This window comes from Emydura macquarii, unplaced genomic scaffold (assembly GCF_026122565.2).
Source record: "Emydura macquarii macquarii isolate MOO-44397 ecotype Brisbane River unplaced genomic scaffold, CSIRO-AGI_Emac_v2 contig_2481, whole genome shotgun sequence".
Lineage (NCBI taxonomy): Eukaryota > Metazoa > Chordata > Testudines > Chelidae > Emydura > Emydura macquarii.
The window spans coordinates 3,326,204-3,342,298 of NW_027132618.1; the positions used below are offsets into that span (position 1 = coordinate 3,326,204).

Genomic DNA, 16,095 nt, shown 5'->3' on the forward strand with positions numbered 1-16,095 from the left:
TATCTTTCAAGGATTGGAGACTAAGAAGGCAATGGTGCCACTAGCAAACCACAGTGCTTCTGTTTTGAATCTGGGCATGTGGTACGCGTGCACACACTGAGGTTTTTGGCTGAAGGTAGAAAGCAGCCCTACAGCCAGTTTGAGGATTTCCCCTGCTAATGCTACATTCACTTTTGCCTGGAGTCTGGCCTGGTCGAGACCAACCCTGGACCAGGCGTACGAAGCTCCTTAAAGCCAACTTTGCTTCCCCTTCCTCCTCCTCCTCCCCCCCCCCCCCCGCAACTGGTTTTGCATAAACACAGTTGTCCAACCTGAGAATCTGGGCCCATTTCTCTAGGCTACTGTTTTGGTATTAATTTTGTGAGATGCTGCACTAAGTGATCCAAGCCACAAGACTTGCTGGAGCTGCACCTTGGTAGCATTCAGACACTCAGAGGAGTTGCTATCTTCCTTCCAGATACATATTTCTCTTTCTATGACTTTGTTTTTTGCACTAGTCTTTGCCCCGAGTGTGTTTGTCCACAGCAGGAGGGCTTGTTATAAATTATGAATTAATATGAATAATATATCTAGGACCACAAATATCATGGCTTTATACTGTGGTAGGTCAGCCCCAAAGGTCTTCTAATCTAAAGGCAGCCACACAAGCAAAATGGAGCTGAAGAGAAGCAGGGAGGAGGAGCACAGCCACTATTGGATGCTTCCCAGAAAAGTTGTTGTCGTTTTGTGGAGGAGATGAAGAGAGCTTTGCATGTAGAGTAGAGAACTTATCCCAGGAATAAGAGGGTGGCATGAAAAGACACAGTGTGGGGAACGAGTGAAAAGGACAAATGTTCCAGTGGAAAGGGAAGTTGGGGCACAGAGAAAGGACAGGAGAAGCCTGTGAGGACAGTAAAGCAGATGAGGAAGAAGAATTGGGCTTAGATAGAGTGAGGTTTCCTTGCTTCTTTACAGGACTCTATTTCTGTCCCTGTTCTCTTTCTGCCTCCTACCTGCACTGGATGCTGGTGCTTAGCTTCCTCCAGAGCCATGTCAGTGCCACTCCATGCATCAGCAAGCGCTGGCACTCTAAGAAAACTGCATCTGTCAGTCCCCGGAGTAAAGTGCTTTGTCTTTTTAATACATGTCTCTTACCGCAGCTGGGAAAGCAAGAGCCCCAGGAACACTCCTGAGCCTCTCAACATTCACCTGAGCCCTAGAATAATATTTGCATTGAGGCTGGAAATACGGACAAACTCTAAGTAAACCTAAAACAAGCAGCCTGTATCCTGCCATTGGTAGCCAATGATAAACATTTCACGTTCTGTCACTTGGACAAGTGATGGAGTCACCCTTTTTGTTTTATGGCTTTGTGTTTCGAGGTTGAAAAGCTGGACTGATGAGCTTTGCCAGAGAAAAACATTTGAAGAGTAAGTGAAGCTTTACTTACTTTACAGTTTAGTGGAATTCAGCAGATCTAATTCTATTATCCTGTCAAAGTTTCACAAAGGGAAGACCTGAAAGCATATTTTTAGAAGATCCTTAATAGAAGCCAGGAGCTATGAATACATCTGCTAAGTTCAGATATGTCTAGTGGTGACAGACCTTTGTTTTTCGGTATACTGTGAAGTAAATAATATCCCCGATGACTAATTAAGTTTAAAGAAAGTTCTGTTTAGTAATACAGCTTCTGCCTGCACTTTGAAAAGTGTCAAGAGTCCTAAAGCCATGGCTAATGATATTTTCAATTCAAAGGCTTCTCAAGGTTTACGTAAGCATATTCACTAAAGGCAGAGCTAATGAAAAAGCTTCTTTTTAAAGTACAGAACTGAAATGCAGTTTTTATGGAGCATTTAAAACCAACAGCCCTTGTTCATTCTCCCAATTGAGTATCAGATATGGTCTGATAGAAGTAGGCTCACTTTCATGCCTAGAACGGCTCAAAAGCATTTCAGTAAATTCTCTGTATTGCCACACATACCTACATTGAACAATATTGTTTGAAAATATAAAAGAGGATGATAATTTGCTAGGTTGTCACCGTGGCTACTCTGCAACTGTACAAAGAGAGGTGGCAGGGGAAGGAGTGGTTCAGGTCATATTCTTCTGGCTGGCTGTTCCATTTACACCAAGGTTCTTTGGCCAATTTTTTGCCTGGCTGTTTGTCATGAACCTAAAATTGCTGCATTCAGGCCCATGATGCATAGTGAGACACGAGACACAAATGACAGGCAGGAGGCTCAAGAGCTTTGAAGAGTTTGTTTGCCAGCAGGGAGACTAGTTTACTGCAGCTCTACTCTAGGGGCATCTGTCTGCACTTTCCAAGAGCCAGACTCCAAATGAGGCAGCTGTTCCAAACATGTATAAATAAAAGAAGTGTGTTCCTATGGGAACCTTTGCAGTATTAGATTACCTATTCCCCAGCTAGGGTTTCCTTTTCAGTTTAGTTTCTCATAGCGAATCGTAGACTTCAGGATACATTTTCAGAGCAAGGCATGTGAAATTACGCTTCGCTCACTAAAAACATATTTAAGATTTACGCCGTAGACTGTATCCATTTGTAAAGTGACCTTGATTCCTGAATAATAGGCTGACTATCCTTTCTTCTTACTAACCAAGTTGTTTAAAACAGATTTGCAAAATTGTCATGGAGAATATCAATTCCGACACAAGCTCACCCACATTAGATCATGAGGATGAAGGAAAAATGAATGACATACTCACCCACCAATAAATATTGTTTGCCACAGAGGAGTGGGTGAGTAGAATTTTGCAAGTGTAATTTAAGAACCTTCTACTTAGTGTTTATCCCCTAAAATTTCAGTGTGGGGAAAGCACCAGAAAATCATTATAGGAATCCATCTACTCCTTATTCTGCCCAAAATAAACATTTAAAATCAGACTTTGCTACTGCATATACATAACAGCTCTCTGGGAAAGGGGCCGATTCTTATTGTGTCTTTGAACAAAAACTAGCACAGTGGAGTCCAAATCCTCGTTAGGACCTCTGGGTGCTACTGTAATATCAATAAAAATATTAATAATTAATAATGTATGGATCTTCAGGAAGTCAAAAACCTGTCCTCTATTTTGAAGAATTTTTTAAAACTATTCTTCAAGTTCAGGGACGTTTTCCACTTCCTGATACAGAAGGCCCTCTCTGTGAATGGTTTATATCCAGTGTTGAGATGGGTGCTACCCTAACAATAACATGGAGCTAAAGAACTTCTACAAAAAGTCTGCATCATCAAAGGCTGCACAGTGGAACAACTAGCTGCAGCATGAACTGTGTATTTATGTTACCTCTGTGACAGTCAGTATCACAGGTGTGTACTTTGCTCTTGATTTGTGTATTCAGGGTTGACTGGTTTACATAATTAAGATACTGTTTCTATAGCAAGTTAATCTTTTTAGAAAGAAAATTGTATTTGTTAGTACCAAACCAATTTTGGTTTGTATTTAAAATGGAATATTAGTTATATGAAGCATTAGTTTATATAGTGGCATGGTAGATGCAATGAGATTAGAGCTGGGATAGTATTTGATTAATTTAGCTTCTTTTTCTATTTGTATTATCCATGAGCAGACATAGAGTAGTCTATTTGCTAGTGGTCCGAAATTATTTAACAAATGGCTTATGTGAACATATTTTGTTCTGTGGATTGCTTAGAAACTGCTCACTTCAATTAAACCCTGATCCAAAGTCCCTTGAAGTCAGTGGAAGGACTCCCATTTATTTGAATGAACTTTGGATCAGGACTCTGTCGCTTCAGAAAATTGCTAGTCATAGTAAGATTTTTATGCTGTGTGTTTGGACACCTACAGGTAAATTGCATGGTATTGTTTCTGCCTCTGGGCTGGAGGATTCTCATCCCCCACAAAGAGATTTCACAATGATCACCAGAGGCTTCCTCTTTATAGAAAAGTCCTATAGGATATAATAGAAAACAATAGCCTTTCTACATGTTTTTTAAACCATCCTATAGAATTTAATAAAAATTTATATCTTTGTGATAGAATTCTGTAGAATGATCCAAGTAACCTATGGAAAGGAGATTATTTGTGATTAAGGTCTATGATATTTCACATAACTTCTATAAATACCTATTTTTTCATTGTTAAAATTCTGTTCATGCAGACTGTTCATACAAGTATTTCTATGAGTTTCCATGACATTTTCTCTTTCTATGAACAGCCTTGCAACCAAAAAATCCTAAGCACTAATGTCTACAGAAAATGAATGAAAGGGGTCTAAATACAATCCAAAAATTTGCATTTTTTTATGAAAATTGGTGTTCATTACTACTTTTTTGCAGCATCCACCTAGTTCTGTTTTTGCACACACACATACACAATGAAAGCCATCATAAGCAATTCTCAAAGCACTGATAAAAATTGGTGCTCAATTTTCTTCAGACAGGTGACTAGCTATTAAGAATGATTTCATGTACAGTTTTTTGTGCTGAGTAAAAATAATAATATATATTGTTGCCTTTTGTGTATACCCACAGTACATACACACAAAGAAAGTGTGTGAGACAGGGAGTCTGGTTTTATAAAGTCATGTGTTAATGTAAACATCCCCAAAGATTCAATATTCTTTTTCTCAAAACCAAAACATTAGCTGTAAGTTTGTAGCCTCTATGGAATATTTCAAATATTTGGCAGTGAGCCATGTTTTGCATGTTGAAGGAATTCTTTAGTTTTAAATCATTACATTCATACCAGCCTGTCTCAACAGAGCAGCATTAGATTCCTTGGAAGAATTCATGTGACCCAGTGCAGGACACTGAGGTAAATAAAGATGACCTTTGATTTCTCTGCACTCGGAAGAAAAAGGAACAGTATTATGTACAGGAAGCTCAAACCAATGTGCTTCATAGAAATGGCCTTGTGCTTTACAGAGTCACTGTGTTTGTAAGCCATTGTATCAATGTAGGCTGGAATTTTCAAAGGAACCTGAGGGAGTTAGGTGCCCTGCTTCAATTGAAATTCACTTAATTCCCTTACATTTCTTTGAAAAACTTCAGCCACAAGCTTAATGCATAATATATGTATACCACTCTTGGGACATAACATGTCAGGTATGTTCAGGGTCCAACACATGGAAGTGATGTGATCAAAGACAATCTTTTATTTCTCTCTGTGAACGTACACATACATACATACAAACTTACAATGCTTGAATGGAGGGAAATAGAAGGTCATCTTTCATTAAACCTTGCCAAATGTTGGATCCCAGACATACAGCACACATTATATCTACATCGTAGCTGGTGAAGTGTATAAATGCACCTTCCCTGCTATTGTGAGACTGTATATAATTAATATGGAAATTGATGAGTCTAGATGTCTTACTTTGGCTGCATTCCCTGGAGTAGTAGGCAGACACTTTAAACAGCTCGCCCACTATCTATGAGGGTATTGGGTAAAATTTTCAAAAGCACCGTGATCACTTATTAGCCCAACTACTATTGACTTTCAATGGGATGTAAGATATGTCCGCATGGCCCTGCAGTTCATACTACCGAGATATGAATTGCATTGCACACTAGAGAGGTGCTCTGTAACTGCCCCATGTGGACATTGCTGGTGCAAACTAGAAAGTACCTAGTCTGGGTTAATGTAGTCCTCTTTAAACAGAACAAAGTTAACATGAAATAGCTACCTTTTAATTTGTGCCCGCAGCATCTACACGGGGAAATTACAGCACACCAGGCTAGTGCAAGTCACAATTCACAGCCCATAGTTCACACTGAACTCTGAAGTGAACTTAGGCCTGGTCTACTCATGGTTTTTGTATTGGTATAACAATATTGGTTAGGGGTATGATTTTTTTTTTACTAACATAGTTATATCTGTACAACACCTAGTGTGGATGCACTGGTATAAAGGTGTCTTACACAACCAGTGTAACTTATTCCTCTTCCTATATTGCTGGATTCCTACAGTTGCGGTATTGTTAAAGCAGTACAGCTTTTTGTGTGTAGACAAGGCCTTAGGCGTTTCTGAAAATTGTACTCATTGATTTTAACAAGAACACAAACGGTCTCTTAGCACTTTTTTTTGTGTGTGTGTGACTTGTGTTTCCCTGTTTGCTGTGTCTCATAAGCTCATCATTCAAATGATTGCACTTTATTATCAGGCCGATGCTCCAATGAAGCAATGGCCTGCTATATAAGTTGCCAAATTTGTGCCTGTGCAAATGTAGTTTTGAGGCATTGTTTCTTTTATAAAACCTGCTGGGACCAATTTGGAGGCTATTGAAATTGTATATTTTGCATTTTGACCATGACACAAATTAGTTATCATTGCCCAGGCCCTGTTTGGGAGCTATAAATTAGTATTAATTTAAGATACTGTGGAGCTGGATCAGTGACAGAGACAGAGTATTGCTTCTGGAAATAGCCAGAATGAAGCCATGAGTTGAGGTTAGTGGATAAATTAGTGAATATTTCTATTCAACTGAGAAACAGCAATGTTGAGGGAAAGGTTTTCTCTTTCCTCTGTCCCACAGAACTACCCCTTTGCTGCTTGGGCCGCAGAGGAGACATGCTGCAAGGATAGATAGTGCATGGCTTGGAAATATATTCCCTTTTAAAAAATATAAATCTTTCATATTCTGAGTGCTGAGTGGGTTTCTTGATGATTGTAACTGGAGTCAGTCCTGAATCAGACCTTTGGAAAAATTCAGAACTGGATCTGAAGTTAATGGCTGGACAAACCAAAATCCTGGATCAGACATCCCCAATCTTTGGGAGAGTTTAATTTTGGTTCAGGCCCCTCTCTAATTAAAGCACACTGGTTGGAGTAAGGCACAAAGTTAAAAGCCTATTGAAGTTAACTACCTAAGAGATGCAACGGGTCTACTGTTCAGTTGCAGAATATTTACTAGAACATTATGTCCATGGCAGCTAAATATAAAGCTCTGTTTGTGTCCAGAGTTCTACAAAGATGGAGTATGGTCTAGTGTTTTGTGTAGGGGCTGGAGGTCATGTGTCCTGGTTTCTATTCTTAGCTCTGCTGCTTACTTGCTGTGTAACCTTTAGCAACCTTTAACTTATCTGTGCTGCAGTTTGCCCATCTGTAAAATTTGTATAATAATGTACCTCAGTTATCACAGTGGGGTTATTAAGATCAACATTTGTAAGGCATTTTTAGACTTAAGTGGCTACAGAAAGGCCACAAATTAATAAAATCTTTCAGGATAATACTTAGACTATTATTTATACTCCCTCACCCAGTGAAAAAGTATCCCTCCAAATACATTTTCTCCAAAGAAACAAATAGATGAGCTGCTCCCAGAACCAACTTTTTGTCTTTTTCTCCACCCTTTAAAAGCTGTTCCAATGCCAAACAAAAATGTCAAATATCATTACATACCAAAAATAAGTTGATATCTCAGGGAGGAAAGAACATCTTTTATGATTTTATTAGTCAGTGTCTCCTTTTGAAGGAGAAAAGTCATTTCATTCATGTAATAAAGATTATAGCAGAAAAGCAGAGAGAGATTTTAAAAATGAAAAAGGTCTGATTTCAGATCAGCTTTGGTTCAAATCGGTGAAGACTAAAAGATAAAATATTACCAATGCCTAACCATTCTTGAAAGCCACCTAACTTTTTCAGGGGTAAAATCAGACACGTTGTGACAAGCTTACCTGCCATTAGTTAGCAGCTTGCCTCACTGAAATCACCAAGGAAACTGCATTATTGCAAATAATCTCTAGTGACCCTTCCAGCTACGTCTCCAATCAGCATGCCTGGAGATGCTGTGTCACCGTAACCACCGCAAATCACTATATATCATGCCTTATTCTTTTGATGTCTCCCTGGAAATACAGCTCTCTTGGGGCTTCTTGTTTTCTTTTCGCTGGGCATGCTCAATTTCTGTTTGCCTGTTATCTGAGAAGAACCAGTAAAGGACAGTCTTTACTTGATAGCTCTTGAGGATTGAGGATAAATAAACCTGTTGGCAGTGTAGTGGTGGTGGTCAGTACCACTGGAAAACAGCTTGGGGATGTTCTTTGGCTGAGAAACTAATTTGCAGGAACCTGATAGTGTCACATAAAATATTGATGTTAAAATGATACAGGATTGAGGCCTAGAATTGCTACTAAAATAGCAATTTACAAACAGTTGTGAAGGTATTTAGAGAAAGTTACTTTGGGAATTTGTGGTGTGTGCACATGCGTTTGATTCACGATCCTGAATCATAGCCCTTCATTCTGAAGGCTTTATTGTGAATGCTACCAGCTGGGTATATTTCATGCTACTTGTCTTTTGCCTCAGAATTTAAAAATGAAAAAGCCAATGCAACTCATTTCAGTCATTGAAACTGAGGTCTCATGTCAATTTTACAGCACTAGCCAACACCCCTGTCAAGGCCTGTCCTTGGATGACATGAGGAGGAATTTCCAGTACCCACCTATTGACAGAAATGGTGAGTCCACACAGAATTCTCATCTTCAGCAAAAGCTGAACTTAATTGTACTTGTTTTCCTTGGGGCTGATGCACTTGCCTTTGAATTTAGGTGACATGAGAAAAAAAAGAGGCATTTTCCACCCCAAGCTGAACATGATCAGTTGGCAGGCAAAAGTTGTTCAGATAAGGCCTTGGGTGGGAGGCCACCATGCCGGCAGAGAAGACCAAAGCTCCAGTGGCCCCTGGGGCAGCTCTTCGTAGAGGGGTTGGCCACTTCTACAGCACTGCCCCTTCTTTCCCCATGGAGGTCCCCTGCCAGCAGATCGTGGGAGGTGATTATTCCCCTCTATTCCATATTGGTGAGGCCGCATTTGGAGTATTGTGTCCAGTTTTTAGCCCCCCACTACAAAAAGGATGTGAAGAAGTTGGAGAGAGTCCAGCGGAGGGCAACAAAAATGATTAGGAGGCTGGAGCACAAGACTTATGAGGAGAGGCTGAAGGAAGTAGGCTTGTTTAATCTGCAGAAGAGAAGAATGAGGGGGGATTTGATAGCAGCCTTTAACTACCTGAAAGGAGGTTCCAGGGAGGATGGAACTAGGCTGTTCTCAGTGGTGGCAGATGACAGAACAAGGAGCAACAGTCTCAAGTTGCAGGGGAGGAGGTCTAGGTTGGACACTAGGAAAAAGTTCTTCCCTAGAAGGATGGTGAAGCACTGGAATGGGTTACCTAGGGAGGTGGTGGAATCTCCATTTTTAGAGGTTTTTAAGCTGCGGCTTGACAAAGCCCTGGTTGGGATTATTTAGCTGAGGTTAGTCCTGCTCTGAGCAGGGGGTTGGACTAGATGACCTCCTGAGGTCCCTTCCAACTCTATGATTCTGTGTTCATTGGGGGTCAGAATCTGGAGCTGAAGTAGACGCAGGAGGAGGGCGCATTCCCTGATGGCCTCCAAGATGCATTTCAGCGTACAGTGCTCTAGTCACCTACGGCATCAACAAATTCTTTGAAAAAATGTTTGCTGTGACAGCTGCTTATTACAATTAATCACCATTGCTGCACTGTTACCTTGCAGCTATTTGTTGCAGCTACCTGTTTTCTTTTGTCACATACTTAGACCGTAAGACCAGATTTTTTTAAAGGCCTTTTATTAAAGGTATCAATTTGAAATCACTAGCAGTTAGATGCCTAAATACCTTTAAAAATCTAGCCCTAAGCTCTGTGGGGCAGAGACTGTCTGTTCATTATAGGTGTATACAACACCTAGCCCAGTGTGCCCCGCACTCTGACTGGGGCCGCCGGGCACTACTGTCCCGCAATAAAAAATAATGTTAGTTGTAAAAACAGTGTACGGTGCTAGAGCAAATAGAAACATTTAAGAAAAGAGGCTTAAGTACCAGTAAGCGTGCTGTGGTAACATTAAGAATATAACTCCAGTCTCCTGTGCTTTCTCCCCAAGACCACAGCAGCAACTGAAGGCAGTGGGGAGCAGTTCAATAGCCAAGACTCTCAAAAGCAGAAGCCGAAGTGATGTTCCTGAATCCAGATTTTGACACACAAATAAGGGGCCAGATTTTCAGACTTGCTGAGCACCCAGCAGCTCCCACTGAGGCCCCCCAGTGACAGGTGCTGGCAGCTCAGCACCTTAAAAAATGTGGACACTCATTTAATTGCCAAAATATGGCGTTAGGAGCCTGATTTCAGGTTCCCATTTTTTGAAAATCTAGGTGTAAATAAGTGGAGGGTTCATAGTATTGTCCCCCTTTTGGCCTGAGCACATAGACAATAATTGGGGCCTTGCAGGTTTGTTTTCATGAAGAGCAGAAATTGATGATAGGAGTCAGGTATATTCGTTGGTGCAGTCGTGCTTATTTATTGAGAATGTACAAAGTCCTGTTTCCTTGAACACGGTAGAAACAAACAGCAGGCAGTTTCCTTACTCACAATTCACAAGCTGCTTTTCTAGTCAGTTCTTTGCCCAGGGAGGACTGTCTCTCTGCTCCATCCCAGGGCCACATTCAGGACTGCTTCCTTCACTGTCACCTCGCTTTCTTGGCTTCCTGCCTCTCCACTCACCCACATCTTGCCAATCAGTCCCCTAACCCATACATTTGCAACCAGTTCCAAGGAAACCCCTGTTATTTCCCTGGGCTAGTTCTTGCTCAGGCCTTGCTATACAGTGGCTTCTTTTGTTTCCAGCTATCACTATGTAAAATTGGCTAAATTGCGCCTTCCATTTATCCTGAATGAAGCATGCTGAGCATACTCATTGGTTTAACCAGGCCTGTGATTATCTAGTGAGCAAAGACCTTTTTGATGACAACCATTAACACCGTAACTGTACAATATATAGGTAGGCACTTAAAATCCACAGTTATATTAAAATATGATTAGCAATGTAGTGTCATTTAAAGAGCTGCATTTCCAGCTCTGCAGCCACACATATATTTGTTTGTTCAAATATCTTGGGACTCATTCAATTCTGGATGGAATCTGCAGGCCACAAGTCTTCTTAGACATCTCTGTACTGTGATGTCTAAACAATGCCCCATCACAGGTAAGTTATTACACATGTGTATAGAAGCACTGCATGCCTTTGGCCTCAGGAGTGGGAACTTCAGCAGTTACGCTGGATTCTGCACTAACCACTTCAGTAGTTGATGGACATTTTGCACACACCAGCCTAGTGGAAGACATATATCTGGATAGACACGGATTTTGGATCCCACTGATGTCTGATATCTGCCTGTGAGATATTTTTCCTCTTGTCAATAGGATTAAGAAATGCTCTCACCCATCCAGGTTTCTCTTTTTATGCAGCTAGGTAGCTCAGTGGTGTGCAGTGACAGGATCTGTCTATACTGCAGTCAAGGTTTGTGATTGCAGCACATGTAGTTGGCTATGGTCTTGGAGCAGGGAAGCCGCAGCAGCATGTGTTTCAGCACTGACTGTATGAGCCCACCCAGAACCCCAGGTTATAACTTGGGTGGCGAGCACACACTGCAGTCCATCCTGCTGTGGCTTCACTGCTCTGGTATTTGAGCTAACTATATAAAAGCTAGCTTGAATATGTCTACACAAACTGATCTCCAACCCAGCCATACCTGTAGTTAGGGCCGGGTTGGAAATCACTTCCCTTTTAAGTATAGGAAGGTGCACCACGACTCAGCTTTGACACAAGTATTCCTTTATTAGTCCAAAGGCCACGTGGGGTTAATTACATCCAAAATACCAATACAAGCATATACATATTATATTTTAAATCCTAACAGTAATACAGCTATAAGCACTGGCCAAAATACGCACAACAGAATCAGGCCCGGAAGATTCCTTCCCATCATGGGGTGACTCATGGGGCATAAGGAAAAAGCTCTGACCAAAAAAACTTCTCAAATCCTTGCTTTTTGTACACAAACAAGTCATGTTATCGCTGGTAATTGGACTTCAGCCAAAGACACAAAAGGGAGTCTCAGGGCTAAATCCTGCACCTGGTGCCCAGTTAGCCAGGTTTCCAGTATTTCTATTATTTCAGCACAGAGCTTCAGTAACATAACACTGGTATTTCCAGGGCCCCTGCACATTTAACGCAAACAGCTTTTCTTTCTTGTGACCTTATTCTTTTGGGCATATGCTTTGAGCCTTATGCTTATTCAAATTCTCAAAATCAAAACTCTTGTTTGCTTAGGCCCCATGCAGGCGCATATTCCTGCAGGCCACTAATTTGCAGTGGTGCTGAGATTAGCTGTTGAGGTTTTTGTTTGATTATTTTTTCTCCTTTTTTACAATATGTTTTATCTGTGGCCAAAAATATTTGGGTTACTACCTTTTTTCTTTTACCTGACTAGAGATGTATGATGCCTCAGTGTCCAGAAATTTGAGATGATTAGGTTAGATTTAGACAGGTTACAGCAGTAAAATAAGAACAGCCATAACTGTTGACCTGTGAACCAGTACACCTTTCATTGGAAATATGATGCTGGCAATGGCAGTAGATCTCCTCTTGATAAGCTCCAAGAATTAAAGCATAAAGAATTTTTCATCACAGGCTGCTTATTTTGGCTCTTTTGGTCTACAATTTGAAAGGTCAAAATATATTTTCATATAAAACCTACGCTGTATCATTAAAATACTTGGACACAAGTTATGTGTCAATCACTGATGTTTCACTGTGCCTGATTGCTGTTAATTCCTTGCATGAATGATAGAGTCTGTAGGCTTTGTATTTTATTTTTGAAATTTTCCTCAGAAGATGATATTGACAGGGGGTTTGTAGACAGCAAAAAGACATCAGCATGTTCATTGCTTATTTATCTTGAAAAGACGTTTGCATTATCTTTATGACATGGTCACTGGCTGGAAAGGAGAAAAGTGTTGCTATGTTGAGAGCTGATTGTGAATAAATCCTGAACTTCTCTCTGCCTTATGCAGGTTACGTGTCTGATCCCATGAGTACTATGCGATTTCATTCCTGCAGTAATAGTGGCAGCTTTGAAGACAGCAGCTGACAGCATGAACCATCTACCTGAAGAGAGATTCCCCATAAACTGACAGCAGCAATTCTTACTGTGTCAGCGTAGCTCCCAGTTATCGTACGGTACACCAAAGATCCCTAAATTGGCTTGTTTATTTACTGATAGTGAACATTTCTATCATAAATTATGCTGTAACCTGTTTTTCCTGCCGGCATGCTTAGGGTTTTCTGGTGGTGCATATCTGTCTTTCCTTAAAGAAAGCAAATATCTACAAGGAATGCTGCATCTTAAATATGAACATTAATAATTGGAAAAGAAATGAAAGTAAAAATAAATCTGTTAAACTGATAGAGTTCCAGGGCAAGTTAGTTGTTTTACCTTGGATTGCAGTAAGGCTTGTGCAGATATCATAAACTTCCTGACTGATACAGAGTAACAACAAACCCAGCCTGAATCATAGGAAAGGATCAACTCTTAATTCCTGCAGCCAAAGCAGGACTCAGCACAGCCGGTGTTGTTCCAACTTCCAGCTTTTTAATATTTTCCTCATTTCCCTTTAGGGTTTGTCTGTGTCTAGAAACTTCCAGTTCTCCAATTCCTTATGTTCTCGAACCTTGTACAGTGGGAGCTCTCCAGGGGCTCAGTCCTCTAGTTCTTCTCAACCCCAGGCTTTATACCCTCTGTAGGAGAATGAAGAAATCCATAGCTGACTATCCTAATTGGCTTCCAAACAGATTTTTTTTTCATATCTACTTTTTACTTCATGTTATGTGCCTTACATCCTCAAATTACATGGAAAATGCTCTCTAGTTCCCTTATGCTTATGTTTAAAAAAAAACTTTAACCAGCTAGAGAGTGATAAGAAACTATAGCCCAAACCATATAAGTTTAAAGTAGCCATAAACAATTTTTGTGTCACAAATGTAATAACCTTACAGGAAGACAAAAGGTTACATTTTCACTCAGCAGAAGCAAAACAACTCTGCAGTGCCATCTGGTGACTCTGGAATGCTCACTTTAGTACTGAGTTTCCAGCATTTTCACAGAAAGTGTTTCAATCATTTGGTCCTATGACAAAATTTTAATTACCGGGAACCTCCTTTTATTCTCCCCCTCTCCCCCCCCCTCCCCCAAAAAAAAGAAAGAAAAAAAAGAGCTTGAACTATTGTTTCAGAAGCTAATGCAAAGTCAATTATTTAGTAATTATTTTGAGTTGTTTGGAAAATAAAACTTAGCAGAGAGAGTCTGTTGGTTAATGTTTTTTCTTAGCTGCATTAGAGTATATAACTGCCAGCTTGAGTAGAAACTTGTATTCAAGATTTGTGTTTTTCTGAGACTATTACTTAGGTTTGTTTCTCATGACTGGTGTTCCTGATTTTGAGCTGTGTGATTAGCCATTGCATAGTGTTATAGCATTTCGTCTAGTAATGTGTAATACGTTTTATTGACGCTAGTCTTCTAAGCATGGTGTTAGTTGCAAGATCCTGTAGCAATAAAAATGAGGACAGTTTTGCTTGGAAAGCTTTTTAGGTGGCCCAGTGTTTTATTATTTGCTTTACTTCAGCGTCACCTGAAGCATTCTGTGGCAAAACAAAACTGAAATATTAACCTTGGCAGGATGCTGCTCCCTCCCGCACTGTCAGCCCCAAGGCATCACCTGGGCAACCCCTTTCGTTTGTAAAAGGCTGAGGCTCTATTTACATACACAAACCACTTAGGTAAATGTAAATGTTATGGATAAACATACAGAGAATTGTTGAGAATCCAGTTCCTCCTCAAGAGGATTAATCGTCAAAATAGCATTTCCCCTCCACAGGAAATGAAATCTCTTCTCCACCAGGAACACCTATAACTGATTAGCTTTGTCCAGGCTTCCAAACCTGGCACACCTACTCCCAGGCATCTCTATCAAGACAGCAGCTTCTCTGCCTAGAACCTCCCATCACAAGGAAGGAGGTGGAGTGGTATCTCTCATGGCCACAAAAAAGATCACAACTAACCCTCAATGCAATTTGTGTTCATAAGAGGCCGTGATCTCTTGCTCATATTGCAGCTACTAGCTGTTTTTACATTGATTTCCATGGAAAAGGGAGCAGGAGCAGACCCACAAAGCATGCTCTCACTTTTAACCCTCTCTTTGAGACATTTTTCTAAGCCAAAATCAGAATGTTTCCACGTCCGCTTATTCATTGAATGGGTAACTTCTGAATCCTCCTGCCTGTCAACCTGCATCACATCTGCCCTAGATCAGCTGAGTCAGAGCCAGATCATTTCCACCCAGATCACTGTCTCAGTCAGACACTGGGAAAGCCATGGGACTGTGGAATCTGGAGCCAATCTGGAGCACAGTGTCGCCATTGCAACCCTGAATATCTCATAGCTGAACGGTGCTAACTGCTGAACAGGAGCAGTGACACGTATGTGACCCCACAGAAGGTGAATAATTATCCCGAACCAGCCTCTGGCCTTTCCAGGAAAGAAAGGACTGAGTACACTGAGGACCTGCCCACAGTGAGTGCTAGGCCCTAACAATGAGTTAAGACCATCATGTGGGCAATGCTACAAGAAGCTACTGATAACATGAATAAAAAGAGCATGGAGTCTTCAGTCGTGTCCATTTCTAGAAAGAGACAGTTAACCACTGCAGCAAAAGAGTGTGAAATCAATGCTGTGTTAGCTCTGTATTGCTCGTAGGCCTTGTCGATACTGAACGTTTCCAGAGATTCGCTCTCCACCGCTGCAGAGCCGGTGCAGCTCCCTGCTTGGAGCAGGGCTAGATAACACAATGGTAACACCTGGGCCTGGTCTATCCTACCTCTTGTAGGGACACGGCAACGGTGAGGGAATGGCTGTGTCTGCACTGAACATTTCCAGACAGAATCATTCATGCAGGTAGGGTGTGGAGCTAGAGCTGGGTGAAATTTTGCAGACAAAACTTTTTTTTGCCTCCCAAAAATGCATGTTTGGGTCAATTGAAACATTTTGCAAATGTGTGTCAAACGCTAATTGTTTGGGGGAGGGGGGGAAAATCCAAAAGTCGAAACATTTTGTTTTGCCATTTTCAAAATGAAATGTTTGGAATGTTCAGTTCAAAATAACTTTTCATTTTGAATTTGACTTCCATTTTATTCAAAAAACAAAAAGTAAAAAAAAAAACCCTTGAAAATGAAACGAAAGGACTCTTTGAGGGATGGGAGGAAACACCTTTTTCCAGAAGCAAAAAGTGGT

General features: G+C 40.8%; 1 protein-coding gene across 2 annotated transcripts in view; it reads left to right on the forward strand.

Moving 5' to 3' along the window:
* TNNI3K (TNNI3 interacting kinase) overlaps window positions 1-14,388 on the forward strand; it is a 129,376-nt gene extending 114,988 nt beyond the window's left edge. For both annotated transcript variants that reach the window (XM_067563383.1, XM_067563384.1), the window contains 2 exons: window positions 8,340-8,419; window positions 12,824-14,388. In XM_067563383.1, coding sequence (XP_067419484.1) covers window positions 8,340-8,419; window positions 12,824-12,900 — 157 coding nt within the window. In that variant the 3' untranslated portion in view covers window positions 12,901-14,388. The remainder of the gene's footprint in view (window positions 1-8,339; window positions 8,420-12,823) is intronic.
* The last annotated feature ends 1,707 nt before the right edge of the window (window positions 14,389-16,095 follow it).